General features: G+C 38.8%; 1 protein-coding gene across 1 annotated transcript in view; it reads right to left on the minus strand.

Moving 5' to 3' along the window:
- Positions 1 to 14,402, minus strand: part of SH3BGRL2 (SH3 domain binding glutamate rich protein like 2) — a 61,369-nt gene that overhangs the window by 24,754 nt on the left and 22,213 nt on the right. The window contains exon 2 of the mRNA XM_029962830.1: positions 13,938 to 14,124. Coding sequence (XP_029818690.1) covers positions 13,938 to 14,124 — 187 coding nt within the window. The remainder of the gene's footprint in view (positions 1 to 13,937; positions 14,125 to 14,402) is intronic.

Consider the following 14,402-nt stretch of genomic DNA (forward strand, 5'->3'; position numbering starts at 1 on the left):
CTTTACCTAAAACAGAGGGCAGATTACCAGAGCTTGCTGATAACTTGATTTCGTTTTTTAAATTAAAAATGTCTCAGTCAACAATGAGCTGAGAAGTCAAAATTATTAGAATTATGTGCTAGGACTTCTTTTTTTTAAGAAAGTTGACAATCCTAGTGGCTAGCACAAAAGACAAGAGAAACTTTGAGCAGCTTATAAGGTCTCAGGGATTCCTAATGCATGTCCAGAGCTATCAGAAACTTCTGATGGAAACATCCTGCAGGACTAGACTATTGTTTCAAAAGACTAACAATTCAAACCATGGCTGGCAGCTAACTTCTTTCAATATATAGATGGTTTTGTTTGTGACTTACCATATGTTCCAGTAGTTTAAGAGAGTGATTAAAAAGAAAGTGTTATTTTCCTACATTTTTCCAACAGAAACCTCTCAAAGATGCCAGTGAATAATTTAAATCTCCTGCTTAGCATTCTACATTTAACTCCTCCACATACTACTCCCTTTTGTCAAAGTGGCACATTTATAGCAAGTATTTCGCATCATGAAACAAACCCTTTCAACAAGCAACATCTATCTTCCTTTTCAAAATGTATACTGCACATAAATACAAGGATGACAACTGCAACCCTAATTAATTCAGCTACTCTTCAGTACCTCATAACTAAATGCAAGTTGCTCTCTGATCTCCGTGTTATATTATGTTTATTCATATGTTTATTTCTTTTGATTTGTCTAAATTATTTGATTCTGAAGAATATCCTTTGCTTTCCAGTAAGGTCCCAGTTCAGCAAGGTAGATGAGAACTGTCAAGTTCTGAACTATTGGAAGCTCTGACCTGCATAGATGAACAGAAAGTTGATCTTTGAATCTCACAGTTCCTACCGCAGAGTTAGGAGAGTGGGGAATAGTTTGGTGTCGTGCATGTGGAAGTCCAATAGTGCTATAGCTAAAAATCTGCAAAGATTTAGAGATGTCACTTTGTTAGCGTGCATCAAGCTTGCTTGGTAGAATTATGATTTTGTGAAGGGAAGAAAAACATGATAAATGCATTTTGTTTCTTTAATTTCTTAAAGCACTATGTGGTAATTGTTTAAAGTTCACTGAAATAGCACCAAAGAGAGCAATTTTATAAGCAGGTTTTGGAAAGTAAGAAAATGTTCCAATAGTATGAGTCAGCAATGCATCCTGGCAGCAAAGAGCGCAACCCACATCCTGGGGTGCATCAAACACAGCATCACCAGAGGCAATTATCCCTCTGCAGTCAGCATTGGTGCAGCCCCACTGGAGTGCTGTGTGTAGTTTTGGGCCCCACACTTTATGTGAAGGTCCTTGGATGTGTCCAGAGGAGGCAACAAAGCTGGTGATAGGGCTGGAAGGAGTGTCCCATGAGGAGCAGCTGAGGACTCTGGACTTGCCTAGTCTGGAGAAAAGGAGGTTGAGGGATGACCCCATGGCTCTCTACAGCTTCCTGAGGATGGGAAGTGGAGAGGGAGGTGTTGATCTCCCTGGTATCCACTGATGAGACACATAATAGCTGTGTCAGGGGAGGTTTATACTTTTTTCTCAGAGGGTGGCCAAACACTGGAACAGGCTTCCTAGCCTGTCAATTTTTAAGATGCATTTGGACAATGCCATTAATAACATGCTTTAATTAACTTTAGGTGAGCCCTTAACTGGTCAAGCAGTTGGATTAGATGATCATTGTAGGTTACTTCCAACTGAAATATTCTATTCTACTCTAAATTCTGCAAAGAAAAATGAAAGTTTAAAACCACAAAATCTCCCTAACAAGACATGAACACACATTTCCTATTATGTAACGTGTTCATCATCTAAACTTTCAAGATGAAAACACACAATTATCTTTTTTTGTGACACAGTAAGTCAGCAGAGCACTGAAAGTGTTTGAACTAGTTCTATGTATTTATCAATCACATTGTTTTGTCACAATGAATAAAGTATCCCCAGCTATGTTTTCTGTACTTATTGCAAATGAGATATAAAAGAAAAATTTTCTGCACTAAAAAACATAGGTCATATTTCTTCCTTCTCATTAGCTTTAAGCAACAAAACCCAGTGGCATAGGAGTATTTACCTATCAGAATGGACAAAAACACCCAGCAGCCCACGAGGCATAACAAGTAATCAGTCTCATTGCATGGGTGGGGTGTCAGTTCTGTCAGCTCAAGATACAAATTTCTTGGCCATCTTCTACCATACTCATGAGGCTGCACCCTCTATATTTTGGCACTCAGGACCCATAGCCCAGCACCCAGCTACAGCCAATTGCAGCTCCAGCTATTCCAGAAACAAGAGCCAGTGAACGTAGAATGTGGATTCACAAGATGTCACGTGCAGCAGAGTCTCCTGACAGTATGGTAGAATTTTTAAGGACATTTAGGCAAGCTCCAAAACTGAAGTACTGCCTAGCCCAGCAGAGGTCTGCTGGGCTTAATGGAAAATCCTGTTCCCACATAAGCCATATTTCTCCCACATAGGTACTAATCCTCCTCCAGGAATTTGGAAGTATGATAAGACCTCTTGGACACTTGAGGGGGTAGGGGTGGTAGAAAATCTAACCTTTCCCTAAAAGGACTATGCTTACATTTACTTCTTTTCTCATCTAAAGGATCAGAGATACTATAATTTCAAAATGATCCCAAGAATTTGAAAAACAAGTATGTGAAATAAAGTTGTCAATGCTTTCCTTATTTTCTTCTGACAGTTACTATCCACATGGCACAGATGTGTCATTCTGCCAACTACAGATATACACCCCCTGACAATGCAAGTAACAGCAGTAACAGCAATGCAAGTAATTCAGAATTTGTTGTGCTATGTTTTTACAGATATTTACAAGTTTTCCCAGCAGTATATGAACCTGCAACCAAAAAATGCACTTGTGGCTCTAGACAAATGTCATACTTCAGATAAACTTGGACTATATTACTGCAACATTCTATCAGCATGTTTTTGTAAGGTTAGGATGATGGATTTTGTTGATATCATTTTCTAAACCAAGGCTGACTGCCACTGCTATTATTCAGATCAGTAACAAAATTATCTTTGACTCAACTGAGCAAAACAAGGCTTCTAACTTTATTAATGAATGTCAATATTATTTCTCTTTTAACAAATGCAGCTATATCCGTGTAGCTTACGTGTTCTTGGAGCTCCATATCTGTAAATTCTCTTTTCTTTTATACTTCTGCAGACTCATTTCTTAGTGACTAGCTGCATCCCCAAACACAGCAGCCATCTGATTATTATCCCATAAACTGCAAACACATTTCCTGTAAGGTCAACAGGAGTCACCTCCACATAGCCAAAGTTGTCACTGAATACCACTCTGCATAAACCCATAGATTTTCATACCCTGGGGCCTGATGCTGGGAACCTTTACTAGAAAACAGACCTTGCTGCAGGCAACCCAGTTTCACTGAGCAGGATGGGACTGCTTGTGCATCAGGGCCTTCATAGCAGCTGTCTTCTTTGATCAAAGACTGGTTTTGTATCTTCTTTCTAACCAATTTTAGCTTCCTAGGAGGTTCCTACTGAAAAATGTGATGCTATTTAAATCCTTCAAATGCCACTCCCATCTCTGCTTCTATATACACATATCAGATCACTCAGAGATGTTTCAGGAAGACTGTCTGACCTTAGGAGATGCAGATCCAGATCAAAGGTTTAATGCATACTTGAATTGCATTTCTTTAGATTAGACAGGGATAATTTCACTATTATCCCTGCAGCAACTTAATGACAGGTTTCAGTTGCTGATGCTCTATTGTTCAACAAAGCAAAGGAAGCTTCCTTTCACACGAAGACACACAAAAATTCATTTGTCTTTCTCTAAAAAACATAGACCCCAATTTCATAATTAAGAAATTTGATTTGTAATGTTACTATTAAATTGTTCCAAATAATCACTCAAAGGATTTAATAGCACTGATAATACCCAATATCATCCTTTGCAGCACACGAAAGTGCCAGGACACAAAACAAACTTGTGGAAGTTGTGATAGAATTTCCACTGTTAAATTCTGATGAATTTTTTACTGAGTCACATTCTCTTGCTTAAACTGGGATCTATCCAGTCAATTCACGGGACCTGCGTTACATGGATTGGTGAAAAGAATCTCGATGGGCCATATTTCCTAACATGTGAAAGTAAACGATGTTCTGCCTTTTTGTAAAAACATAAAAATCCAAAAGCCAACAGGAAAAACTTGTTAGCATGTGTGAAGGGAACATACACAATCATGCTTTGATTTCCATTTAACATGAAATACAAGTTCATGGTTTCAGGGCTCTGCCTACAAAAAAAAAGCTCTGAGGGTAACCCTGCTGGCAGTTTTCAACAGAACAGTCCCATGAAATGAGACATTCTGAAAGCCACAAACTGTGGTTATTTAAGGTTTTGTCACAAGTAGAAGCTTGCCAAAAGTTATCATCACTCGTGCAAGAGTGACAAAACTGGACATGACCTGGTGCTGCAGACACTCGGTTTCATGGGTCAGTGTATCACTAGTCCATCTTCGCATTCATGAAAGCAAATGCTCAAGGCTATGACAAAGAGCACTGCATAACACCGCAGGCATGTGTTCTGTCCTGGAGCTCTGCAACAGGCAGAAGAGCAACTTAGAAGTTATCAGCACTAAGGTCTTCAATTGCCTCGAATAGCCCTGTGAGAGCTGTTAGATAAAAATCCTCAAAACATTGTTTACACCCATGTTACCTTTTTCCTAGGTAGGAAGGGAAATATTTATGCTACTGCATGCCCCCATTAGCCATCACAATTATATTGGTGGGTATCTTACACTGGTATAGCTATTTTGATATTTTGTAAATACCTCATTATCTGAAATAAGTTACGGAAGTAAAGCTTTTAAGTATAGGCCAGAGACGTGGAATAACAGAGATAGCTGAGCAAGCACCAGGATTTCAGCACTCTAGCTTACATAGAAGACAGATATCAGGCATTTTTGACACAGCCCTGACAGATGCTGACGTATCTTGAGTAACCAACACACCAGAACTTTATCTTTATTTCTCTTCTGGGGATGCAAAAATCAGTGGTTTACTTTTTACCGAGTGATAATTAGTATCTATCGGTGATTCCAAGGTTAAGAAACATACCTACATGCATGCATATACACAGATATAAACATACATAACATACACTGTATATATATATATAACCATATATATTTATCTCCATATATATACATGTAGATCTCTCTCTCCATATATATGTGTGTATGCAAAAGTACATTTCTACATATCTATATTCAAACAAAATACAGGTTAATACATATACAAAGGTCACTCCCAGGTGTTAACTTGTGCAAGTTTATTCCTTGCAGTAAAATGAGAAACGTTTTGTGTTTTCCCACATTGTCTTAGTAGGAAGGGTGGGGATTAGTTATCCATAGAGAGAACAGCAAAAGAAATCCTGGAACTCTAAACTGTGAAGGCAAGGTCTGTCCTACACAAGGGAGATGGGCAGCAACAGAAGGGCATGCTGTGATGATTCACATGACTCAGTGAACAACCTGCATCTCCTAAGAGCTTCTCTTCATAAATCAGCTAGCAAGACAGTTAATCCCTTTTCTCTGTGCCAAATTCGATTAGTTTATAGTGAAGCACAATATTAAATCTAGACTAAATAAGCTTGTTTACTGATGTAAAATCAAATTGATTTTCTCTTCCCCCACTAATGAGATAGAAATAACTTGGTTTGGAGAAGGTTCCTCATCACTGTAGCTCTTTTCACCCCAAAAGAAGAATATCCACACACTTTAGACTCAGCCCATTCAGAATGGTGACAAATATCTCTTAGAGTAAAGCAGCACACCTGAATGGAAGCACTGCCACAGCTTTGAACAAAATAATTAAAAGATTTCACCCCAAAATACTTCACAGATGGAGGTCTAAAGCCTATGCAAGAAAAGAAAGGAAGCTTTATATGCACACTCTCTTGCTACGAGACAAACTATGTTAAATTAATTGCCTGTACAATGTTTGTATCTCAGTCACCCCTTCCGCCCTCTTACCAACAACTTTGAGTCACTTCTTGAAAGATCAGGTCACACTTTGCTCACCTACATGAGTCACACTAAAATTCGGTGTTTTCAGAAATAACAGTCAACAGTGACTTAAGTTTCTGAATTGATTCAATTTGCCCATTTAGTGGGTGCCGACCAAACAATATACCAGCCTCGGGAGAGATGATTACAGAAACAATCTCATGGCTACTTAGTAACTCAGAAGCTTTTTGAACTTTTGCAGCTAACTGCAGACTTTTTCCATTGCCAGCTACAGGTAAGAAACACTACTGCTGCCCCGAGATATCCCCTCGCCTTGCCAGGAAGGAAATTTACCAACTTACGGGACTTGCATAACGTTGACTATCTTCCGTAAAACTTATTTAAAAATTGAGCTGCTAAAAAACACTGACATACTGGAATGTTAGATACAGTAGATTTCAACTACAGCATTTCTGTGTTCATTACTCCTCTTAGCAAGCTTACACACGTTAAGCAAAACACAGATAGCAGCATTTCCTTCTGGACAGGCTCCCTTAGGGGATCAACACTTGAGGCTGCAGCTGAGGAAGCTGTTGCCGTCAGTGAACTTGCTAATAATGAGATACATTGGTTACCAGTTAAGCGACAATTCTTTATATCCAAGTTCCATTCAAATTGCTAAAGACAAAGGTGATAATGATTTTATACAATGAAGAACTTCCTTAAATGCTGACTATTTTTCCAAAACTAATAATTTCTTCTACATTTCCCTACAACAGGTGTATAAACTGTCTGAAATAATTACACTGGGAAATGGATAGTACAGAAGAGTATCAGAGAGAATCCAACAATGGTCAGCTGAAACATGTTGAATTATAGACTCAAGTTTTGCTTGTATTTAAATTAAAACCAAAAGCATTCATGCAGCAAGTGAAACTCAGCAGTATACTTCATTTTTAGCAAGACTATTAGAACCAGAATATTCAATGTATCCGCTAAAATATAGGATTTTTTTTTTTCAAGCTCTTACAAGTACTAAGAAAGATAGTTTACTCTGAATAAATACTGTCCCACTGCATTGGCAAGATTTGCTGGGCTTTGGCACTATCAGGTAAGTTTGCCTAGTAAACTTTCACTTTTCTTGGATTTTACCTACATGTCTTTAAAACTTAAAAATGGGGAAGTATTCAGTAATAAAAGAGAGACATAACTTTGCAGGAGCTAATTATTTGTTTCTAGCCTTACTGTCCACCAGAAGGTGGAGATTCAGGAAATTCAGCTCTCTTGCCTAGAATGTGGACTGTAATACATGTAGCTGGTACTCAGTTGCTATGGTTTGCCAAAGGACAGAGGCTTAGGAGTCCAATACAACCCTTCTACCAACAAGCTAGTTCTTTCATTTTAGGTAGATTATATCCTGAGGTTCATGGCTCCTTACTGCTAATGAGGACATGTAATGTTGCAGACATACTTGAGCAATTCCAAGCTGGAGCATTTTTTGTCTTACAGGCATGAAAAAAAATTTCAGAACAATACACATTAATGAAGTCCTGAACTTTTCATACACATGAGATACCATTTGGGTTTAATGATAAGCATGGAAATCATCCAGCTTGAACAAAAGCCCAGTCAGACAATGAAGATGTTTTCACCTATTTCAACAAACTTTGGATTACATCTTACATGAATTTACTACACTAAACACCACAACCTAGTAAATGACTGCAGATCACAGGATTCACATTAGTCCAGCAATGACCTTAATTCAATATCTTCTTTAATATCTCTTTTTACATAGATATTTAGCTCATAAAAACAACAACAACAACCAAACAAACAAAAACCCCACCACCCAAACCTCTAGTGCTTAGCATATTTTGCCCAAATAATACTTTCTGGGGAAAAAAAAAGGTCTAGAGAGGAAGCGAATATCTGAGCTAGGTTTACAGAAGAATAGCTGAACAAATTTTGGGAAAGCAGTTCTGTGATGCCAAAATGTAGTGAAATTCAGCTCGTTGTCCCTTTGCTGAGCTACCCTTGTAGTGATAAGAAACCAGACATTCAGCATGCAGCAGGTTGCATATGGAAAATGTGCTGCTTTCAATCGGAATTCACCAGATTAAAGTTGCTGCTACCACGATCTTCATTTCAGCAGCACTGAAACGAGCAGGTGCAGTGATCTAAAGTGTTCCAGCACGGGAGCCACCAGCCTCACCTCTCAGCTGGAGCAATGTTGGCAGAGAATAATGTGACAATGACAACTGTAAATGTGACAGTTTATATGTTGGTGTACTACTGGCAGACAACAAAATGGGGACAACCAAAGAACCGCAAATACTTCAATCCCTGCCTTTCCTTCTCTAGACAGTTATGTGCCCAAATTAATTTCCATTTCGCAAAACAATATGGAAAATAAAGCATTCCAAAAGTAATTTGTACTAATAAATTGCATACAAGTTAGTTATTATTTCAATATTCTTTTTCATTAATATATTCAAATTCAGTTATATGTGACATCCAGTGATCACTGACACTATGATAGGGTCAGGAAAAAGAATTTCTAGGCTTTGACGATATGGGTGGAAAATTAAGGAGAACAGGTCACCATCAGTGAAGTATGCCCATTTGGGGACTCACACTTGGACACTGTTGTACTCTATAGAAAAACAAAGGGGAAAAGTTTTTTTAAACCCAGTCAGAACAACACCTGCTTTGAAATTTTATTACAGCTACAACTGTAATCAAAGGTCAGTAACTGTCCTATTGCTCACGACACTGTGTAGTCCACAGCATGTTCTTCAAGGTAGCATTATTTCTGACATACTTTATCTGCCAAGAAGAAATGTAAATATTTGAAAAGCACTAGAGCATACAAGAATGGTGCAACTGTTAGGTACTGAATACCATACACAAATTCCACCTGCATCCTTGTGACTAGGGTTCTCACTCGGCTCCCTCCTGAACATGTTCATTGAGCTACCTAAACTGCTGTTCAGAGGCTCACAGTTCTCTCTATCACAAGGCAGGAGAATTAACTAGAATTTAAACTTATTTGGAATACAGACTTGAAACCTAGATCCACAGGCAGTCAGCCCTTAAGGTGAAAACCAGCTAAAGGTGAAAACTAGAACTGACCTCCCTGCCTCACAGAATCCACAGTCATGAGTGAGGCTCTCAGGCCCCCTCTACCACAGTCCTGCAAAATAGGACTGACAGAAGCCAGCAAAGAGGAATATGAAACAACTGACCCGACGATAAGAAACTTGAGGAAGAAAGAGGGAACTAATTTTGTCAGTCAAAGGGACTAAATCCAGAAAGTCTCCAGATCTCTCCTATGGGCATGATATAACTGCCAGTGTCCAAGACACGGATACACATGATGTGTCCAGTGACTGAGCAAGGATCCAGCCTTTTTCATCCAGTATCACTGCTGTGGTTACAGCACTGCTCTGTAGTGCACAACCAAAAGCACCATCTTGACCAAGTGAAGTGACAAAGCATGATGTTCATGAGGGATTCATAAATCAGGCTTTGAAGATCCAATCCAACAGGTATACCCTTGGCATGCTGACACGTTAGGCAATTCTGTGGTTAAGAATTTACTGCTACTTCCCAAGTAAATATTGCAGGATCACTTCTAACTATAAAGACTGTCTCAATTCTGAAAAGCTAACTTACCTGCTGCTCTGATTTTACTAAATTATAAGCTTAAAAAATCATGATAATGTTTATAATTTGCAAAGATTATTATTTTATAATATAGGTAGTTGAACTTCTGTAAATTACATGCAACAAATTGTAAATTCCTGCAAATCACCACCATAACTAACTGTTTTCACAAAAGGCACTTAAATCACTCAATCAAATCACTTTCGATTTTAGCTGTTGTGCTTTTGGGGTGCAGAGAAGCAAAAAAAAAAGTTAGATGGTGGATATTCTAAGTGACATATTATAAGTTAACCTATTCCACACCCCACTCAGTGAGATGCACAATATTCCTGAGAAGTGCTATGAGAAATGTTGAAGTACAGTGACTTTGTACAAACATGGGTGGAGTTGAAATTCATCATTGATAGGAGACTGGTTCAGCCTTAAGAATGCTAGCACTGTATTTGTCTTCATTACATTACCCAACAACATGTGAACCAAACAAACTTGACTGTAATTATTCTGACATTCCAATGTTTTATAATGTGATTTAAAATCATTCCAGGAAACGAAAAATCCAACTTGTTTGACCTCCATAATACGCTTAAACAAAACCCAAGCTTTAGTCTCATAAACCCAATATTTGCTGTAGAAACAACTGAACTGTAACTGCACTTATCAAGCTTCCTAGTAAAAAAATCCATAATTCTCTTCAGTAGCAGGAGTCAAAGTCCAAGTTTTGGTCATTTAAAAAAAGTCTGTTCTTTTCAAGTTGTTGCTGTTCCTTCTAAAACCCTCCTGTCCCTCTAAACATGTTTTCATGGAGAATGTGGTTGAGCAGAACTTGTCCTTGTACACTAAATGGAATTCATTTCAGTGATGTGTTCTTCTCACCTTATGAAATGCTTTCCCATTGACATTTTTGTGTGTTCACATCTCTCACTAGTCAGAGAAGATTCTTCCACTGTGTCATTATTCCATTAACTTCCCTATATTATCTGTCCAGCTTAACAGGTGAAGTTTCAATAAACAAATATCACAAAGAAGAAAGTACAAGTGAGGCAGTTGTTTGAAGTTTCTCCATTATTTGAAAGTTCTTCAACGATATTCCTGTTACATGATCCTCAGTCCTCTGACTGCAAGACTGAAGTCTTCTCTGGTTTGGTATTTCTAGATAATTGTAAGAATTCCAGACATAGAGTTACTTAGCTCATGCTACCAGCTTCCTGACAAAGGTAGAGCTGCTTTGAAACACTGAAAACCATTTAACTATGAGTCAATACATAATATGGTAGCAAAAATGTAAATTTTTATTAATAGACTCGGAAAAGTGAAACAAAATTACAGTCACCTAGGAATGATTTGGTGAAAAACATTGACATAAGCTATTTCCTGGAAACAGTGAAGCACTGCTGAGGGAGAAAAGCAAAGGCTACTTTAAAAATAACCTTTCTCCTAGGCACAAAAGAACATTGAATGTCCTTATCAGGGAGAAGTAGCAAAGCCTGTCTCCCCAGCCCTACAAAGAAGTGCTTGGAATTCAAGACACAGTTTACCAACACAAGTAGAAATTCAGGTCAGAAAAAGTAGGAGACAGTAAGGCTTGTAGAAACATGCCTGCCTGCCTATTCAGAGGCTTCACATTGTGATTCAATCGGATCTGCCTAATGCATGCTTCAAACAGCATGAGGTTATTCAGAAATGTACACACACACACACACACACACACAATGCCTCTCTCCTCCCTTCTCACAAGAAGGTCTCAGAAACTTGTCTACAGCATCCCTACAGGCTAAAACCACAGTCCCGCTTCCCTAAACACTGAAAATCAATGTTTCCACTCAAGCAACAACTAGGTTTTGGGATCTGTGAGCTACTCGAAGCTCATGAGGAGTTTATACTCACAGCTTCTATTAAAAAAATAAAAACAAACCCACAAAAACAAACAAACAAAAAAAAAACCAACAAAAAACCCCAATCAAACAAAACAAAACAAAACCACAAAAACCCCAGTTATTACCAGTAACCTCTCGGAGGTCTAAGAACCTTCAGATATTTGGAAGATGTTGCAAGGAGAACTCCAAGATGAAATGAAGGGAAAATTCATATTATTCTTGGCTCCTTCTCATCTGCTCCAATTATTTCCTTTTCTCATTCTTCTGAATGACCCCTAAAAACACTGTGTGCACTTATCTCTTAGACTTATGCATGACAATTGCATATTTTTATCTTCTTTCTCACAAAAGAAATTACACTAAGTATCGAGATCAATAAATATTTTAGTAGTTTCCAGAGGAAGTTATACTTATGCAAACCGAATCCTGTGCTGACTGAAGCCTGATTATATACTACATAACCAGTATATTTCTCAGGAATATTTCAGCCAAACGCCTATCATTTGACTTCAGTATTCTGAAGATTTCAAAAGGAGTCACACACAAAGAGTTTAGCTCACTATATTTACCAAAACAAAAGCTTATCCTACATGGACTTTTTAGAGTCTACACGGACTTTTTTTTTTTTTTAATAAAAAGTAATTTAACAAAGTATGTGTAGTGAGATTAGGAAAGTGAATTGTGTCACAACAACATTGCTTTTTGTTTATCAGCCAGTATTACATATAGAAGTTTTTGGTCAATTACAGCAGGTCAGATACTAATCTGAGCAACATCCACTCTCACTAGCAGCTAGATTACAATTTGACTCAGGTTGACCTACGGGTAGAAATTAAATCATGGATTCTGACACCATTTTTAGCAGGAGACAGAGTAGGATCAATAAGGGATACTCATTTCTCTAGACAGGGAAATCATCCTGTCTCATGAATTGCACAGGATCCCAAAAAACAGCTGATGTAGTCGTGCTGAAGGCTGGAGGAGATAAAAAGGAATTAGATACTCAAACACTTTTTGTTTCCTTTACACTAAAGTTTAGTTCTAGGAGAATGAAAATAAGTTTAAAATTTCCATGTTTAGAGACATGCAATACAATATAATAACCTCTTTTTCTCCAGATGCAGATTCCCACATAACTAGCTAATATTAGTTTTTTCTTTTTCATTTTCCTCTATCACTTAGCCAGGATCTACAGACACCCCCTGCAAAGCCCACAGAAAAAAGCCTCCATGATATGACACTGAGAACAGCAGGAACCTAGCCCATAATGAAAGCTCTTAAATGCTGCAATAACACAGATGAAGAAAAATTGACAGAAAAGAGATGTCACAGCTCTTGTCCTGTATAACAGTACCTTCAATCACTAAATAATCTGTTCTTCTCTGGCTAGGCTGTACTCAGATGTACTGCTGTCTAGATGAAGAAACTTCACTATCACCAGAATGCAAACTGTAACCCATATTACATATCATTTTCTTGTAGTCCAACCAAGAAAAAAAGGCAGCAAGTGAACTAATGTGCAAATTAAATTGCTTGTCAAATTCAGATTTGGTTTGTTGGGTTAATAGATAGTTAAGAGGTTTATATTGCTGCTGTTAACAGGATATGTACCTTGCAGACAGCCAGAGAGAGCAGAACCAAAAACCCCTGTCAATAACCTCCTTGCAGACCGGAGATGAGGGTGAGCTAACTATGTGGCCCTCTTCTACGGCTTCGACAAAAACAAAATACAAACCTACGCATTGTTGTTCAACCTATGAGGCATGAAACAGAAACTAAACCTAGCAATACTAAGCTACCAGAGCGTGAAACAACTGCCCATGTGGGGAAGAAGATGTTGCTCTTATGGATGCTTGATGGACCCGGATTATAGAGTTCTGAAGACACTCTGTTTACTCAGTTGGCTACTCAAATGGATAATTAGGTTTTATTAGCTGTAGTGCAGGCACTAAGCATCTTGAACACTTCATGCCAAAACATATCAGAACATATACCTGTCATCATGCCACTGAACTGAAAACTAGTACCGCACAGTAAAAGGCTGGAGGAAGTGAACACACAATAAATCTTCAATGGGAAAATTCAGTGATACATCCTTCTGCAATGCAAAAAATGCCATTGCCCTCACTGCTGAAGCATAAAGAACATCAGTTATATTTGTCATTCTGATATTTGTCATTAAAGAACAAATTTAGTAGAACACTTACATCCAGATTTCCTTAACAGAAAACTGTCACTTTATATGAAAATATGGAAATTCATAGGTCACATGCATAATTAACTCAACAAGAGAATGATGTATGAGTTTCAATTAAACACCAAACGCAGTGATGTCTTTTTCAAAAAAGAGTTTGAAAGGAACTGTACCTTTTCTAGAGTATTTCTTAATGCAGAGAGGTGCTGGTGGCCTGAAGCCCAGTGTCCCTGGGCTCTCCTTGTATTTATCTGTCCATCCTGCAGCGGTGCAGGCACCAAGGCACCGTACCTGCCCGGGCGCGGCGCCCCTCGGGGCGGTCTCCCCTGCTGACCGCCTCCCAGGCGCGCAAGTTTAGCCCTGTTTAATCACCTTCGAGACCCTTTAAACACACCCAAGGTTTGCCCCCTACGAAGGGGTTTCGGGGTGCTTGATTTGCCAAAGACAATTTACGAACTAGTTTAAGCTCTGGCAACCTTGCGGGGGATAGTTGTCTTTTTCCTCCCCAACGCACACGCAACCCCGGCGAATTCAGCCCGGCGCTCCAGGACATCCCACGGACGCACTCTCGGGTCTGGGGTCCGTGTCGGCGTGCGGGACGAAGGCTGGGAGCCGAGGGCAGGCTCGGCAGCCGCGGG

The sequence above is a fragment of the Manacus vitellinus genome, unplaced genomic scaffold, assembly GCF_001715985.3.
Source record: "Manacus vitellinus isolate BGI_N305 unplaced genomic scaffold, ASM171598v3 scaffold_4_pilon, whole genome shotgun sequence".
Classification (NCBI taxonomy): domain Eukaryota; kingdom Metazoa; phylum Chordata; class Aves; order Passeriformes; family Pipridae; genus Manacus; species Manacus vitellinus.